The following is a 17,410-nucleotide window of genomic DNA, read 5'->3' on the forward strand; positions in this document are numbered from 1 at the left end:
TTATTTATTTGAGATAGCACCTTCTGTTGTCCTATGGAGAAGATAGCTGTGAGGTTGTACATAATATGTGAAGTTAAACAGGCATTTTTTCCATTGGTAATCAGATTATATCTTGAGGCTATGAACTTGCAATCTCCCATATGTTTCAATGGTACTGACCAACAGTGACATTGATAGAGTTTACATCTTGAGAAGAAAAGTATTGTAGAACTGTCTATATAATAAATTTTGTGCTCTCACTCTCTCTGAAGTTCAAGACCTTAGTTTAATAAGTTCAAGATATTCCTTTAAATTGTAAATCTAACCTAAAGTTTAGCCTGTAATGTTCACTTGTTCTTAGTAAATTTTAGGAAAGTTTTAAAGAGATGTTTTTCAAACAAAGACACTGTCTAATGTTGAATACATGCATTTCTTTGGTTGTTCTTGGAGATTAGACTGTTTACTTGTACTTTTTATACTATGCCCTTTTTTTTTCTGAAACTCAATCAAAGTCAGAGAATTCATGTTTATATTGTGATGTGCAGTGGAACCCCTCAAATTCGGTCACACCTTGAAAGCAGTCATTCAATCACAGTCCCTTTTTTTGTTTACATAATCCCTAATTATGTGCATTGGAACCCCTCTAATCAGGCTAGTTTGTCTCAGTCCCGAAGGTGGCTGCTTTAGAGGTGTTCCATTGTATTCCCTAATTGAATCTGCTGTCATTTTTGAGCCTGTCTTGTTAGTGTTGGAGACAATAAATTTTACTTTAGCATACCACAGCTTTGTACTTAAATAGGAATAAATCAAGAAAAAACATCATTCTATTGCATATAATAATAATACAGTAGGAATGTAAATAAACAATCTGGTGTTGCAACAGCACAATTTAAGAAATTTAAATTTTTAACAAAGATTATAAGGTAGACATCTCTTGCTTACATAATGTTCATTTCAGCTTAATTTCAATTTATTTCAACTTTTTTGTATAACATACTTATTTCTACAGTGTTTTAAGAAAAGAACTACACATTTTGTATGAAAACTTAGTACTAAGACAAAGAAAAGTATTGTTCACTTTTTGTTAGTATCATTAATGTAAGTATTTAATTATTTAGGCTGTGTACTTAAAATTTACATAAACTTTTACAGCCATTTAAATAGACGTGTTAAACAGTTCATATGCTATATCTTATTGAATGTGCATAGTAAATTTAATTGAATACAATTTTTAATGGTTTGTTGTTTTTTTACCACAAATCCAGGTATAATTCATTATCAGTACAACTGTTTTGTTTACTACAGTTTATTATTATCTGCAGCTTTTCTCTTGATGAAATAGCATGTGTAGTTTGTGTATAAATCTGCACAGTGATGAAAAATCTTCTTTAGTGGTTCAAAAATATTGTACTAAATATATGAAAGTTTTACTTAAGTAAGCCTTGTCACAAGGTGTCAGCATTTTCTGTAGTATGTAGTAAGTAACAAATAAAGCATTCACCTAAGGAGATAAAGCATTGGTATTGTACTTGACACACATTACATTATATCCCAACTTACGTAGCATTACTTTGTGTGTGTTATGAACATAGCTGTGATGTTGTGTATATATTTTGTTCATATCTGAGTATTAGATATCAAATACTGAAACTTTTTTTACAACCTGAATTTAATCTATATTTTGTGATTAACTAAACATATGGTAATGACTATATTAAATGCCAGTTCAGTTTCAATTCTTTTATTGGGATATTTATTATTTTAAACTAAGTCATTATACTTTCAAAGTTAATGTTAAATCATAAGCCAGTTTTATTACAGAATCTTGAATATTCATCTAGGTGTGGGAAGAAGCTTCAGTCAGTATGTGCTCCTTTACGCCAAAAGATGCAGAAACTTTTGAAACAAAGGTTAGACCTCTTTTAAATTTATTGTAAAAACTACTGTAGTATTCATATGTGTAAGTGGTTACTTTTATCATTATCAATTATTACCTCATAACAAATGAGAATTACTTAGATTATCGGTTGATGCATGTTATTTATTTGAATGTATTACTTGTTGAAAGACAGTCTGTTAATTGTGCTTGTCAGAGATACATTGAGATTTGTTTTTATTACAATCTATGTTAAAAAAACTAATTTTCTGATTGCATTTTAGGTGAAGTGAGTTGATCTGCATGCCTTCTGGGAGGGTTATATTGCATAACTTTTACTTGCAGAGTATAAAATTGTAACATATTAAATAAAGGTATATCTGTAATGTTTAACTGTTGGAAAAGAAGGGAAAGGCATGATTTTGGACAAGGAGAGAAGTTACATAACCATTAGTAATCAGTCACCTGTTTTAAACATCAAGCAAACAGAAATAATTCATGAACGTAGTTACAGTAGGACGTTATCCTGGGAATGTAAGCAAAATAATTGACGTGGATTTTGATCAACAAAAGTGATACAAAAGCTGTGATCACAGACTTTGAATGCTACACATGCTTTATAAAACAAACAAATGTATTTTATCACATTTAATATGGTATGCATGTACTTGATTGTTTAAGTTTGAGCATTTTGTTATCCTTCACTGAATTGTTGGTCTGAGTTGTGCATTTTAAAAAAAATATACTTAAAAGCAGTGATCTTTTTGTTGTACTACAGTAAATATTGTTAATAGCTTCAGGTTTTTCCAAAATGTTATAAATATTGATCAGACATTAGAAAGATAACTTGAAAAGCAAAACTTTGGTATCTAAAATGTCATCTTAATTCCATTCTGATTTTTTAATATAGAAAATGTTCTGGCTTGTTCATCTGCAATTCGGAACGAGACTTTTCTCAAACTGCCTATGTGCTTGGACAGGTATTGCTTTACTTAGTCTTATATTTCTGTCTTCTTGCATATGATGTTGTATACCCAGACATATTTATAATTGAAAAGTTTTCTGATTTAAAGTAACAAAGTTAATGACAAAACTTTCATTTTTATACCAGATGTTAACTTTTTTTTTAAACAGACTTAATCTGGACTTAAATTTTAATGACAACTTTTTTAGCAAAAAAAAAAGATTTTTTGCATACAAAGACTAACCTTTAGAATCTACAGTACATGCCCTGTTGGATACAACTGAACAGTATCAACATGTTCATTCAAACAATATTGTATTTAGAGCAAATTGATGCCTACATCTTTTTCTATTAGTCATAAATGGAACTCATGAGTTTTGCTTTCAAGGACTTTGACACTGATCAGAGCACCTGTGAAAATAGGCCCTTGTAAAATTCATGCTTTGTAAAAACATTTTTAATACTTTTTAGTGCCATCTTCAGTGAAAATCACGTACAATTGGTTTCATACTAGAAGAATCCTTTATCTGCTTTGTTGAACTCTTGATGCAACAGTGTTTAAGTAATAATAATAAACTACCAGATCTACAAAAGTTGCAAAATAATTGAATATGAAAAATAATTAAGGCCACTAACAAAAACATACAGTGTAAGTTCTTTTTGTGGTATTTGAATTATTCATATACTGAAGTCAGATTTCATTAAAGCATACATGATTTGTGTTATAAAGAATTTGGCCACCTCAGTGTTAGTTGATTCATAGGAAAAAGCTTTATTAACTCTTTCCATAAGGGGTCAGTGGATTACAATGTCTTTGTAACCCCAAAGTATAACATTTAATTTGGTACATGTATATATAATCACAAAATTTGACAAGTTTTCAGTAAAAATTACAAGTTTTTATACTCACAAAATTATATTTTTGAAATAAATATTTTTACTAAACACTTGTTTGTGGGTATGTGAAGTCAGATGATGACTGCTTCATGTATAAAGTGATTTTGATACTAAAATTAAAAATACTTTTCTTCATCTGAAAACTTCCAAATTTAATTTGAGTAATCTCTAAAACCTTCTAAATGAATATCAGATATTTCTTTTTGTTTTTTTTGTAAACTTTTATTTTTAATTTGTTATCTTTCATACCTAAACTCTATATGGACTCAGTCAATTAGGCCAACCTTGTAATCACCATAAAAAATATGAAATAAATCTAAGTTACCCTTTTTTCTTTCTAGAATGATGGTAGATTGTAACTGAAAACTACTTTTGTTTATCCTAAAAAGCTTAAGGTTTATAACAATTTACTTCTGTTTTTACTTGCTTTTATTTTTAACTGGCCTTTGATCCATCTCTAACTAGTAATCTTACAACAAAATTTGTAAATTACTTAGAGAACATGTAGCTCAAGTTACCATGTAGGATTACATAATGCAGGAGCAAGTCACAAGCATACTTCTTTGAGAATTATTGTTATTAATTTTCGTTATCTTACTTCATCTAGCCTGATAAGTTTCTAATTTTTATATTTTAGATATTTTCATAACAATAAATAAAAATATACAGGGAGAACAAGAAATATATAATAGTTACCATTGTTTTTATGCTGTCATTTGCCAGTGGAGATTAAGACTACTTTTTTAACATTTGAGAAACTATTATAACAATAAATAAAACAGATTCTTATTAATCTAGAGAGTTGTTGTAAACACTGTAGGTTACATGCATAACATGATAAATTCCCCATTCTGTTGTCAGCATAAATGTTTTCACTGATTCTACATGCAGTGTTAGTAATGAATTTTCTTAGTGAACACTGTAAGGTATATAATCTGATACATTACACATTCTGTTATTGGTTTAAGAGTCAAGTCATCTATCTCTTCATACATGCTTTGTTTCTTTCAAAAGAAAAGGACTGCTGTGTCACGTAAACAGTGTAATAACACTAGTGATTATTTGTTGCTTTATTTTCAGTGGATTTCTACTTCAGTTTTTGACAGTGAAATAAACACAGAAGATATATGTGAAATGCTTAGTAGTTCAAACTCATGAGAAATGCTTTAAAATTTTGTGAACAATAATCATGAAAAAAGGGCAGACCTGCTCATTTTATTTCTGATTTTACAACTATTTAGAATACTTTGATACTTTATCTACTTTCTTAAGAATAAAATATACTGTTAGAGATAATAACAGATAAAATTTAAAGTTTTAATCTAACAAAAAGTTTTATATTGACTTAGGAGGTTTTAACAATTATGCAAATGAAGTTTAACATTTTTTTTAGGCAAAGAAAATTATTTTTAATCTCCACAAAAAATCTCTTTGCTCTTGAATTATTCAAGAAAGATTCGATTTATTTGTGGACAAATTAATTGTAAAAATACTTATCAAAATACTGAAAAATTAAATAAATTGAAAATTAAGACTTAAATTTTTAAAATACTTTGTAAAATAACTGATTTTTTTGTATACAAATGACTTGTAATGTGTACTAAAAAGCTGCAAAATTTTATGAAGATACACTTACTGTGTTCAAAGTTATTAAGGCTCTTAACATTAGTGTAGTCAAAAGATGTTTTCTCTGGTCACTGTTGTTGCCATTTTTCAGCACCTGAATTTCAGTGTTTTCATCCTGAACCTTTTGAGTATGTTTTAAAAATTATAACAATAAGTTTAAAGCATAATTATCTTCTTTTTTTGAAGTACTGTTTTACTATGAAATACATGTGACCTATAAATTGATAAAAATCAACTTATAATGAAACTTGTTTTACCCCCAATAGGTTTCTGTTGAATATCTTTGTGTAGCGACAGGTTTGATGGATGATGCAGACGAACATGACATTTCTTCTTCTTCCAGCTCCAGCCCCAGTTCTTTTGGTGGTGTTGCAGCTTATCACCAGAGGGAACAAAGCCTTGCAGCTGCAGGCCTAGATATACATTCCTGTTTACATTTTCTTCTTGACCTTTACAGTCAGTGGTTATCGACTAGTTCCTGTACATGTAGTCCACTGACTCTGTTAAGTGAAGTGACTCGATCAGTAAGTTATTCAAATATTAACCTCTCTTGTTTTTTGTTGTTGTTGTTGTTGGGTTTGTTTTTGTTTTGTGTGTTTTTTTGGTTTTTTTTGCAAAAATAGAACTTATCTGACAGTTCCTGCACCTGAAGTTTATTAAATAACTTTATTATTATGCTATTCATATATTTACCTGGCTTTTTAATCTTTGAAGCATGAAAGTAGTCTATTGTAGTGATTGCTTCATGAAACTGTCAGTTGGAAACAGATGGTAACTGCTCCAGTTACAAACCTCTTATTGATGAATATGCTCTTTGGTAAGATTTAAAACATCAGAGAACCCTAAGGAAAGTGAGTTGATTGGTTAATTACTTAAACATAAATCAACATGATTAAGGCTGAGCTTTTATTCTTTTTGTCCTGTAAGCTCTTTTAGATTAACATAAAGTTTTACACAAAAAAAACTGATAAGTAAAAGGAGACTCAAACCACAACTTTCACTTCACCAATAAATATTTCAACACTACACTGTTTACTTAAAAAGCTTCTTCCTATGCATGTATCTCTAAACATGGGCTCAGTCACTCTAACCTACCATATGACCTCTTTGTACTCTTTCAGGGTCTTTATAATAATAGTAACTTTTAATATAATTTGGCAGTTTTTCAGTAAACATTATGATTCTTTCACACAAATAAATAATATTTTTAGTGAAGTATATTTATTAAACTAAAAAAGATTTGTTTTTGAATATATTGTTTTTGGTTTGACTAGTTCATGTGCAAAGTGATTTTCATGTTAAGATTAAAAATACTTTTCTTTTTCTCAAAAACCTCAAGCTTACTTTGTGTAATCCCTAAAACCTCATAAATACATTTCAAATGCTTGTTCTCAGTAAATAATTGTTCACACTAAGTGTTTGCACTAAATTTTTATTTAATTAAATAATGCACCAAAGAGCATAGAATAATAACATGCACAAAACAGACAATTTACATTAACTATTACAAATTTTCTGGTTGTATAACTCTGTGACAGGAGCCATTACAAAATTTATCTAGGCTATTTGCTATCTTTCTCATGGGAATGAAACTTGTACTAACAGTGAAACTGGCAATTTTTCACTTGGAAAAAACATAATATTATATGTCATTTGATAGATGAAAAACCTTGACTTTCTGCTAGTTATACATAATACAGAATTAATGTAGGAGAAAAATATTAACAAATTCTGAAGTATAGATGTGACAGGTGGGTGTAGCAGCAGAGATAGGATTTTCTATGTGATAGCTCCGTAACAAAACAGATTTGAACGTTATAAAAGTTATGGTTTGTCTGAGCAATGATGATTTTATAGTGAGTAATTTACATTTAGTTTTGTAGTTATTGAAGGGTTGATGGATAAAATAAAGAAGACACCTTCAGAAATGTCACACTAGAGGAAATTCAGGATTTTTTTTAATATTATCTTATAAAATTAAAAACATAAAACATATACTATTAAAATGTGGATTATTAGCTATGATTTTATGTGACACTAATTGTTACAACATAAACAAAAATTAGTTTAATAAAATTTTAAATGCAGCTGACTAAAATCATGAGATGCACAGTAAATGATGCCATTGAAGAGAAGGTTAATCACCTAACTACATCAAAAAAAATTATCACAGTCCTACCTTTATTTTAAAACTTTGTTTAAAAACAATGGAAGAACATTTTTATCATAAGCTTTTACATGAAAAAGCTATTAAGTGTAAAGAGACTATAAGACTAGGACTTCTGGCTAGCAGGGAAAGTACTCTTATCTGTGAACTGTCCAGCAGTACTAGCTGGTTCTGTCATTTTTCATCTTTAAGATTCTTACTACATATATGATCATCACACAATTTGATGGTCATTGGTTTGTTTAGAAGATCTTTTACATGGTAATTAATACAGTGTATCTGTAAAATTGTTTCAGTCTTCAACATATTCACTTTTCTGACAGTTTGAATAACCCTGTCCACATGAACACAAATCCTACATTTTTAATCTTGTTAAACCCATATGATTTAGATACCATCACAAACCATCTCCATGACATACTGTATCACTTGGAGAAAGTACTTTTAATATCACTGTTTTATATTTCCTAAACACTAAATTCTCAACTGCTGCAATAATGCATTTGTACCTGGTAAGTGTTTATACCAAAAATGTCTAAATGCCTAATTGGATTTATTTATTACTGATCTTCATTTTACCTTAAAAAGTTTTATTGGTTAATTATTTTTATTGGGTAAAATGTCATACCAACCAACATTTTGTTTACCATATTGACAACTTAGTTAATCTATAGTTTAAACTTATTGCTTACAGAACTACTCAAATTTATATCCCAATGTGGTTTGATTTTGTTAGCTGGAAACTTATACTCCATTCTAGAATATAGCAACAAACTCAGTTTCATAGTTGATTTTTTTTCTCATTTATTATTAACTAATGTGTATAAACTAACCATTTATTTCAAATTTAATTGGTTCATTCAGATTGTTTTACCAAATAAATTGTACTAATCACATTATTTATTTTTAAAACCAGGTTGATTAAGTTGAACAAACAAATGTTAATGAAAGTATATAAACATTAAAAATCCTACTCATCAATGTATTTGTTATTAATAATAACTCTTAATTCTGATACTGTGATTTATCCCTATTCAGTTCTGCCCTCAATATGCAAAACTTTTTCATATGTCACAAGCCTTGATCTTCCATATTTCCTACAATGAACATAGTTTACTGTGTTTCACTTGTAAATCATCATGAGACAACCCTCCTCCAGTAGGAGTGTGACATCTTTCTGATGCATGTGACTTCCTCTACCCAATTTTTCCAAACTGTCACTTTTCATTAGGCAGTGACCAAGTGCATACATTCTTCAATTCTGCTTGTTTTATATATTTCATTTTTTTCTGTGAAATAGCAATTTAATTTAATTCTTCTTTTGCTGTAGGTAGTTTCCTGTAGTTTTTGCTGTAATAATGTTGTTATTTTCTTATTTTTTAACTTTTTCAACCATTATTAAGCTGATATGTTTATCAGTGCCTTTGCACAGACTTCAAGTTGCACGGTCATTTATGAGAAAAGTGATCAGTATGTAAATCGATAATATTTGACTTCCTTCAGAATCTTCCAAACCTGTTCATGACAACCTTTTTTCTTCACCTAACTATGCATACGTTCTCAAGCTACTGCTGTTTTTGTTCCCTGTTTTGCACCTTCCCATCCTTTACCATTTTCTGCCACTAGGGATCCAACAAGTCATTATGTTTTTTATTGCTGGTTTCATTTTTGCCAACAGTTCCAGTGGCATTGTATCTCAAGACAGCTGGTATGGGTATTAAAACTTTTATGACAGAGAAAAATCTTTCGACCTTCTAAGGTGATCTTCATGCTAATGTTGTTCTCTACTTTATTGTAATAAAAGTTATAATACCCATACCAGTCTTCTTGAGATACATTTTTACTTCAAGGGGTTTCTTGCTATCACAAGTTCTAGTGACTATTAAGTAAGTTTTGTTCCAGAGGAGGTACACGTGGTTGGTTTTGTTCCCCTATGGCAGAAATTCACTACCAGTTCTTGGTTGATCAGAGTTTTGTCTGAAAGACTTTTCATTTGTTTCCTTTTCCCATAAACATTGTCACCTGTACCAATATCTTTTTGTTACCTTGGAATCTTCCTTCTAATCAGTGATGTTGAGAAAACCCACTTGTAGAGAAAAATATATATGTAAAAATGGTTCATTTGGGTTGAGAAAATATTTTACGTAGAGGAGTGAACGTTTCTACCTACTTCAGTCATTGTGAACCTAACGATGACTGAAGAAGGTCGAAATGTTGTTCGCTCCTCTACGTAAAAAATTTTCTCAACCCAAACAAACGTTTTTTACATACATATAATCATCCTCGTAGTTAGTGTCTAAGCGTGGCTCATTTATTACAAAGACCTATTGGGCCTGTTGGCCCAAATTTCCTAAGATGTTTACTCTAAGCTCTTGTTAGTCCCCAAGAAAATTGGGGACTCTCATCCTGTGAACAGTCTCTTTCACCTCGACCAGTTCTTGGATCTTATCTGCTTTGTCATGTTGTCCTTTCTCACGCTCTGGTGGATTTTTCTTCAAGATTTTAGATAACCAAGGTAGACATATTGAATGTTTGTTTCTATATTCCTGTGTCCCATTTGTCCAGATGCTCTCTTAAGTTTGTCCACCATTGGACTGTGTCAGTTTTGAGCTTTGCTTTTCAGGCTTTCTTCACTGCTGTATGTCTTTTGGCAGGTGGTCAGAAACCTTTGCCTGACTTATGCATGCTCATAGATTGTGTCTATACCACTATATGAATGATTGGCTCCTGTTAGTTCATTCCAAATTGGAATCTTTACAACACACAGTCATATGCCACTGGCAGAAATAGCTCTTGTGGTTTGGGTTCCCAAAATAAAAAAAGTCTTTCTTGTCTCCTACTCAACATCTTATCTACTTGGGTGTTTTTTCAACACCCACTTCAGTAAGGTCCAACATTCGTTACTTCATCTTTGTTCAAAGGAACATTCAGTTCTCTACACCCTTGCTGCTCCCTCTCTTTCTGTTGGTGATGCTCTATAACTTTTGTGGACTTGAGTTTCCATGCAAGCACTCATCCTTTTGGATTGGGAATATATGCATTCTCTTCAGTGGATTCTGCAAGACTAGTGGAATAGTTTTTCGGATCCATTGGACTTCCTAATAACCCTTTCTTCTTCCCTTTTAGATAAGCTGTATTGATGATTAAACAACGACAACACATTGATGAGTGTACTACTTCCTTCACCTAGTCCAAATATGCACCCGTTTACAGATGCTCGATTCACAATTGGGGGTATGGGTCAATCAGCAGGAGACTTCCAGACAATGGTCTGCATCAGAGAAGTCAAATCAACATCTTACAGCTTCTAGTTGTACAACAAGCTTTAGATAATATTATTCCTATTAAACAGAACTTACTCATCATGATGCATTTGGACAGTTCTACAGTGGAAGCTTATATCAACACCAAGGGGGCACTTATTCCTTATGTAGTCAAACATTAGAACTTTTTTTTTATTAAGCCTACACCATTGGAATACTTTTCTTTGTATGTCATGTTCCAGGTGCTTTAAATCTCATGGCAGACTGCCTTTCCAGACCAGACAAAATTTACCCCATGGAGTGGTTTCTTGATCCTCAAATGGATTTATTTGCTACATTCCTCAATTCCAAGCAACTTCTGTTTTGATCTCCAGCTCCTCATCCACACACCTAATCTGTCAATGCATTCAGCTAGGGTTGGACCAACTGATACTTTGATGTTTCTCCTCCTGTCTGTGTTATACCCAAAATATATTTGCAATAGGTACTTACGTCTTCTCACATTTTACACCCTTCCTTCCCACTTAAAATCATTGCTTCCTTCTGTCTACCCCTCGGTGTGGATTTCTGTACGTGGTGAGGGGACCTCCCAGCAAAGGTTCTGTTCTTTCAGGTTACCTCCTCTGGGATATAAACATCCACCCATGTGTTTGCTATGCTAGGTGACCTGTGAAGGGGAGGAGAGGATCCTGGTGGTTGAGGGGTCCAACCTTAACACACCACTTTGGCGTTGAATTCCTATAGACGGGCGGTCTTTGGGTGGGCCACCTTGGGTCAATCGGTTTGTCCATTTCAGCTGGAGTCAATCAAGTACCAGTGTTGGAAGTTCTCAACAGATGTTGTGGACATTGAGTCTGATTCTGATGTTTGGGTATAGTGCTCACGAAACCCTGGCCTGATGTTGTAGTACGTCCCCACGTAGGGCTCCATGGTGGGTGGGGTCAGTGGGCACCGAAATTTTCTTTTTTTTCCTATGGATTGTGCTAATAAAAATTTAAATGAAATAGTGAAAAAACAGTCAATAGGTAAATGACCATGTCTTGAAGACTCTGATCAGCAATCTTCATCTGTACCACCAGTTGTACCTCATTTTCTCATCCTACATTCTCTTTCAGACAAACCTTTAGGGCAAATGTCCCCCTTTTTTATTCAGAAAGGACTGGAGGGACTTGCCTGCTCTCCAAAATCAATAAAGAAGCTTCAATCTGGAGACATATTGGTTGAAATATCCACATCACAACACAGTGAACTCCTCTTGAATTCAAAGGCAATTGGGGATATACCTATTGAGGTTACACCTCATGCTACTTTAAATTCATCATGAGGAGTTATTGTTGAGAGGGATTTGAAGAACATCCCCAAGTCAGAGATTCTTGTTGGTTTCTCCACTCAAGGAGTTTCTGCAGTAAGGCACATCTTCACTCGCAAAGATGAAGTTACACTGCCAACAAATATCCTCGTTTTGACATTTACATCATCACGTCCACCTGCCACTACCAAGGCGGGTTATCTAACTTGCAGGGTACGGTCGTACATTCCAAACACTCTCCGATCTTTCCAGTGTCAGAGGTTCAGTCACTCAAAGACGTCATGTCGTGGTTCCCTGACATGTGCTCGTTGTGGTGGCAAGGACCATGATGCCTGTGAGTGTGAAACGGACCCTCATTGCATCAGTTGCAATAGTTCTTACCCTTCCTACTTTCGTTCTTGCCCTGAATGGTTGGAAGAAAAAAAAAGGTGCAATGTTTGAAAACGATTCACAACATTAGTTATCCTGAGGTTCGAAAGTTGCTGACCACCACTTCATCTTGGAAGTATGCTGTTGCACTTTGTTCCACAACTATAGTGGGAGTGCAGACAGATCTCTCTGTGCCTCCAAAAGAATTGTTCTCAAAACAAATGAAAAGTCTTTTGACCTCCATGGATAAAACAGTTGATGAATCAACTTCTACACCCATCTCTGTTCCTCCCATATATTCCAGCAAACCCGAAGATCCACATACTTTGGTTCTAGGTACAAGCATTTCATAGGATACATCTTTTTCTCTCACCCCAAGATACAAAACAGTCATTTGTTTGCATCCTCAATCACTGGAATTGCTTTCCAACAACAAAGACCTACCCAATCGACCCAGGGCAGGATCCATGGAGGTTGATGGACTTCCCCTGAATAAGGACAGTAAGAAAAACAGACGACGTAAACAGAAGGGTTCTCCATTCACTTCGCCCACTCGTCATTAAAAATGGCCACCTTGATACAATGAAACTGTCGAGGTTTACAATCTAATCTGGATGACATCAAAACACTGATTGCTTCCTACCATTCTGCATATCTTTCCTTACAGGAAAAATTTCTGAAACCTACTGATACAGTCACCTTTCGGCAGTTTTCTCAGTACAGAAATGACAGGCTGTGTGATGGACGAGTACATGGAGGAGTGACACTGTTGGTTGATCAGCATGTGCCCACCCTGTCTTTGTCTCTCAACACACCGTTGGAGACAGTAGCCATCCGTGTTTCTTTGGGTCATACCATCATAGTTTGTTCTCTATACCTTTCACCTGGAGAGATATTTGATCAATCTGACCTTGATGCTCTTACTTAACAGTTGCTGTCTCCCTTTCTAATCCTGGGGTACTTTAATGGACATCATCCCCTCCGGGGAAGTGCTGTTATTGATCACAACCTTTCTCTTTTCAGTACTAGTTCATTCACTGATTTTCACGCACCTAGTTAGTCCTTTACTGCTATTGATCTCTCAGCTTGCTCCCCTTCATTATTCTCCCATTTTTCATGAATGGTTGACTATAATCCTCGAGGCAGTAATCATTTTTCTATACTTTTGAGAGTGACTGACCGTGGTCAATGTTACTCAACCCACGTGCCCCGATGGAAGCTGGATCAGACAGACTGGTCCACTTTCACTGCTCTCGCAGAACTTGATCCTGCCATCGTCAGTCAACCATCAATAGACGACTGTGTGGCAGCGGTAACTGACTGTATTATACAAGCAGCTGCTCAGTGTATTCCTAAAACCTTGACACGTTTTCCACGATATCCTCGTCTATGGTGGAATCCTGCCTGCCACAATGCACGGAAGGCTCAAAAATGGGCCTGGGATATTTTCCGCAGATATCCCACACTTTCAAACCACATCGTTTTCCAGCGGGCCCATGCACACGCTAGGTGGGTAAGACGTTAAAGCCACAAGGAATCTTGGATTAAGTTCACAACTGGCATTTCTTCTACCACCAGTTCCAAGATCATATGGGACAGGATTCAAAAGGTCAGTGGGCACTACACTTCTGTCCCCCTCTCGATCTTACTCTCTGATGGCCAAGAAGTAGCTGATATCCGGAGCATAGCCGACACTCTAGGTGAAAGCTTTTTCCCGGGTATCTAGCACTTCTGCTTGTTCCTCCACCTTCTTGTCCCTCAAGACTCAGACACAGCAATAACCTCTTTCCTTTTGAACTGATTGTCTCTGTGACTATAATCATCTCTTTACACTGACGGCCCTTAATCAGTCTGGCAGTACATCTGTTGGACCAGATGATGTACTCTATAACATGCTGCGCCATCTATTTCTTGCTTCTCTTGATATTCTTCTAATTGTTTTTAACTGGATCTGGCAGGAGAATGTTTTTCCTAATGCCTGGTACCAGGCTATTATCTTACCTTTCTCTTAACCTGAGAAAGATCCCAAGATTCCTTCAAACTACGGTTCAATTGCTTTGACGAGTTATCTCTGTAAGACTTTAGAGAGGATGGTTAATGGTCATCTTGTTTGGTTCCTCAAATCAAACAACCTCCTCTTGCCTACCCAATGTGGGTTCCGACGACAGCACTCCACCATGGACAACCTGATTCGATTTGAAACGTCAATCAGAGAAGCCTTTCTCAAACGACAACATCTTGTATCAATATTCTTTGATATTGAGAAGGCTTATGAAAAACATGGAGGTATGGCATTTTGCAGAAACCCCTCTACAGCTTTTGTTTCCACTTCTTAACTGTACACCATTTCTTTTGCCCTGGATCATATTGAAGCCAAGCAGTACTCCAACTGAACTATTTATACTGACTCACTTAGTTCTCTACTGCCTTTGGAATTGCTTCACGTTGGTTAACACCCTGTTCTCGCTGATATTCAAAACCAACTGGCCAATTTTTCATTAACATCTACTTCTATCCAGTTTTTCTGGATATCTGGCCATGTTGTTATTTGCGGGAACCAGCTTGCAGACACGGCAGCTAAATCTATTTGCTCCGGCACTATCACCACTGTGCCTATTCTGTACTTGGACTATGGTCCTGTGTTCAAGGCTCGGCTCTGTGCCAGCTGGCAGTCAACTTGGAGTGAGCAACGCAACAACAAGCTTCTCCAAATAAAACCCTATATTGGACTTTGGCCGTCTAGGATCCGTAAGGTTTGGAAGTAGGAAGTTGTTCTAACTAGACTACACATTGGTCACTGTTTTTTTAACTCATCATTTTGTTTTGTCTGAAACTGATGCACCAGTGTGTAATCTATATAACACTCAAATCACTATAAGCCACATTTTACTCTCTTCCCATCATTACGACCCTTAACGACGGTACCATTTTAAACAGGTTCTGTCCCAAGATTTGTCCATAACATTAGACAGTGTTATTGGTGATGGTAACACTGTCCACCTTGATAAAGTTTTAGTTTTTTAAAGGCCATTAATCTTTTTAATGTTATTTAAGTGTTTGATATTTATTTATTACACATTTTTTATTGTGGTTCCCTTTTAAGAATCACAATCTCTCTAGTTCGAATTGAAATTAGAAAATGACCGTAACATTAATTAACTTGACACCAGGTCTGGAAAGGCCAACTTCAGGTGACTAACGCTGCTGTTTGAACTACCCATTAGTCATCCTGGCGAGTTATTATTACAACTTTGCTACATGTCTTTTAAATCTTTTATTACTTTACTTTTTGATAGTAGCTGTAACGACACATAACCTGGAACCATGACTGGAAAGGCCAACTTGAGGTGACTGACAGTGGTTCTTGTACTTACCTGTTAGTCTTCCTGATGGGTTATGATCATTACCATTATTCTAGAGAAAGTTCTTTACAACTTCTCTTACTCTGCTTTCTCTCTTAACATAGACTTTTTCTGTTTTTCAATGCTTTTCTGTTTTACCTTCATTTCCTTTTATGAATTTTACCTACATTTACTTTATTTTTACCTTTTTACTGGACGTTTGGCACAGATAACCTAGCTGCTTTGTGCCATGAAACACTAAATCGACCAACCAACCTTCTATCTACTCTTGAAGTAATAGTTCAGAAGAATCAGTTGGAAAGAGTGTTGTGTGTTTGGAAGGTGTGTTGCACTACTATTTGGGGAGGATTGTCACGTGATGATTTACGTGTGAGAAGCAGTAAACTACAATGATCATTAGTTATGTAGGAGAACAAAGCCTATGCCATGCTAAAACATTTTTGCATGTAGTGGGCAGCACTAAAGAAAAATAGCTATGTATTTATGTGTGAGAGAAGAGGTAATGCACAATGTCAGAAATTTATTGATGTGAATTTGTTTTGTATGCAACAATGGTATGAATTTCACACCATCTTCAGTATTTAACTAAGGTGTAACTGATATAATAAATTATAAGCTGAAGCTACCTGCTAATTAGATGACTGAAAGAAGACTTTCAGATAGAAGTAATGATAATGATTGATAATGGAAGATAACAATATAAATAATATTGGTCCTTACTTGAAAGAGGACAGCAGTGATCAAGAATGGCTGTACATGTGAAAAGAGGTACCTATCGGAATTATATTTCCAGTACAGAAAAGTAATAACTTTCATACATTTTATTAACTGATTTTTTTATATGCTGAGATGGGATCTGAAATGAGTAATTTTGTTCTTCTATATAATTCAAAAGAGTGAATCAGTTGTATTTGTTTTCATTATAGGTAGTGTTCTTGTCTGATATCTTCATGGAGCGATCACAATTTGAATGGATGTTGGATACATTTCTTGAACTTCATCGTGTGCATCCAGCTGAAGATGAAATCATGGCCCAGTATTTAATTGTTGGGATAAGTAAAGCAGCAGCTGTCTTGGGAGTAGTAATTATTATGTTTTAATTATTTTTCTTTCTTTTAAAATATTAATTTATATTAAAATAATTACACTGTTTAATAATTATAATTATTTGATTATAAATATATATAAGTATCACAACAATAATTATTTTTTTAAATTTTTAATATTTTAACAAGTTAGTCCTTATACTGAAGAAGTTTATTTTGAAAACTAGAGCAACATACAAGCTGAATCTAATGGTAGAAGGATTTCTTAGCAATATACTGTGAACTTTAAGAACAAATAACGGTAGGCAGGTAATCAGGGGAAATTAAAAGAGTGTGCATTTTTTTGGTTAAAGGGTTGAACTTCTCAGAGGACTTAAATGTTAGGCTAGTTAGAAAGTTTGTTAATTAGACATTTTGTTTTAAAAGCTGATCATCAGAATAATATCTTCATATAGAAATGTGTAACTGGAGTAGATAAAGACAAAATGTCTGTTTAAAGGAGATGTTAATAATTTACCTTTTTAAATAATGAGAGTAATTCTGTCATAGAAA

At 34.0% G+C, this 17,410-nt stretch overlaps 1 protein-coding gene across 10 annotated transcripts in view; it reads left to right on the forward strand.

Moving 5' to 3' along the window:
* Positions 1–17,410, forward strand: part of htt (huntingtin) — a 303,204-nt gene that overhangs the window by 245,715 nt on the left and 40,079 nt on the right. For 9 of the 10 annotated variants that reach the window (XR_013028209.1, XM_076501072.1, XM_076501074.1 and 6 more), the window contains 4 exons: positions 1,821–1,889; positions 2,766–2,835; positions 5,609–5,866; positions 16,739–16,894. Coding sequence is in view for 8 of the 10 variants with exons in the window: in XM_076501072.1 (XP_076357187.1) it covers positions 1,821–1,889; positions 2,766–2,835; positions 5,609–5,866; positions 16,739–16,894 (553 nt within the window). In the remaining 2 variants the exon portion in view is untranslated. Of the gene's footprint in view, positions 1–1,800; positions 1,890–2,765; positions 2,836–5,608; positions 5,867–16,738; positions 16,895–17,410 lie in introns of those variants that run through there. The other variant, XR_013028210.1, reaches the window with a different exon arrangement.

This window comes from Tachypleus tridentatus, chromosome 5 (genome assembly GCF_004210375.1).
Source record: "Tachypleus tridentatus isolate NWPU-2018 chromosome 5, ASM421037v1, whole genome shotgun sequence".
NCBI lineage: Eukaryota > Metazoa > Arthropoda > Merostomata > Xiphosura > Limulidae > Tachypleus > Tachypleus tridentatus.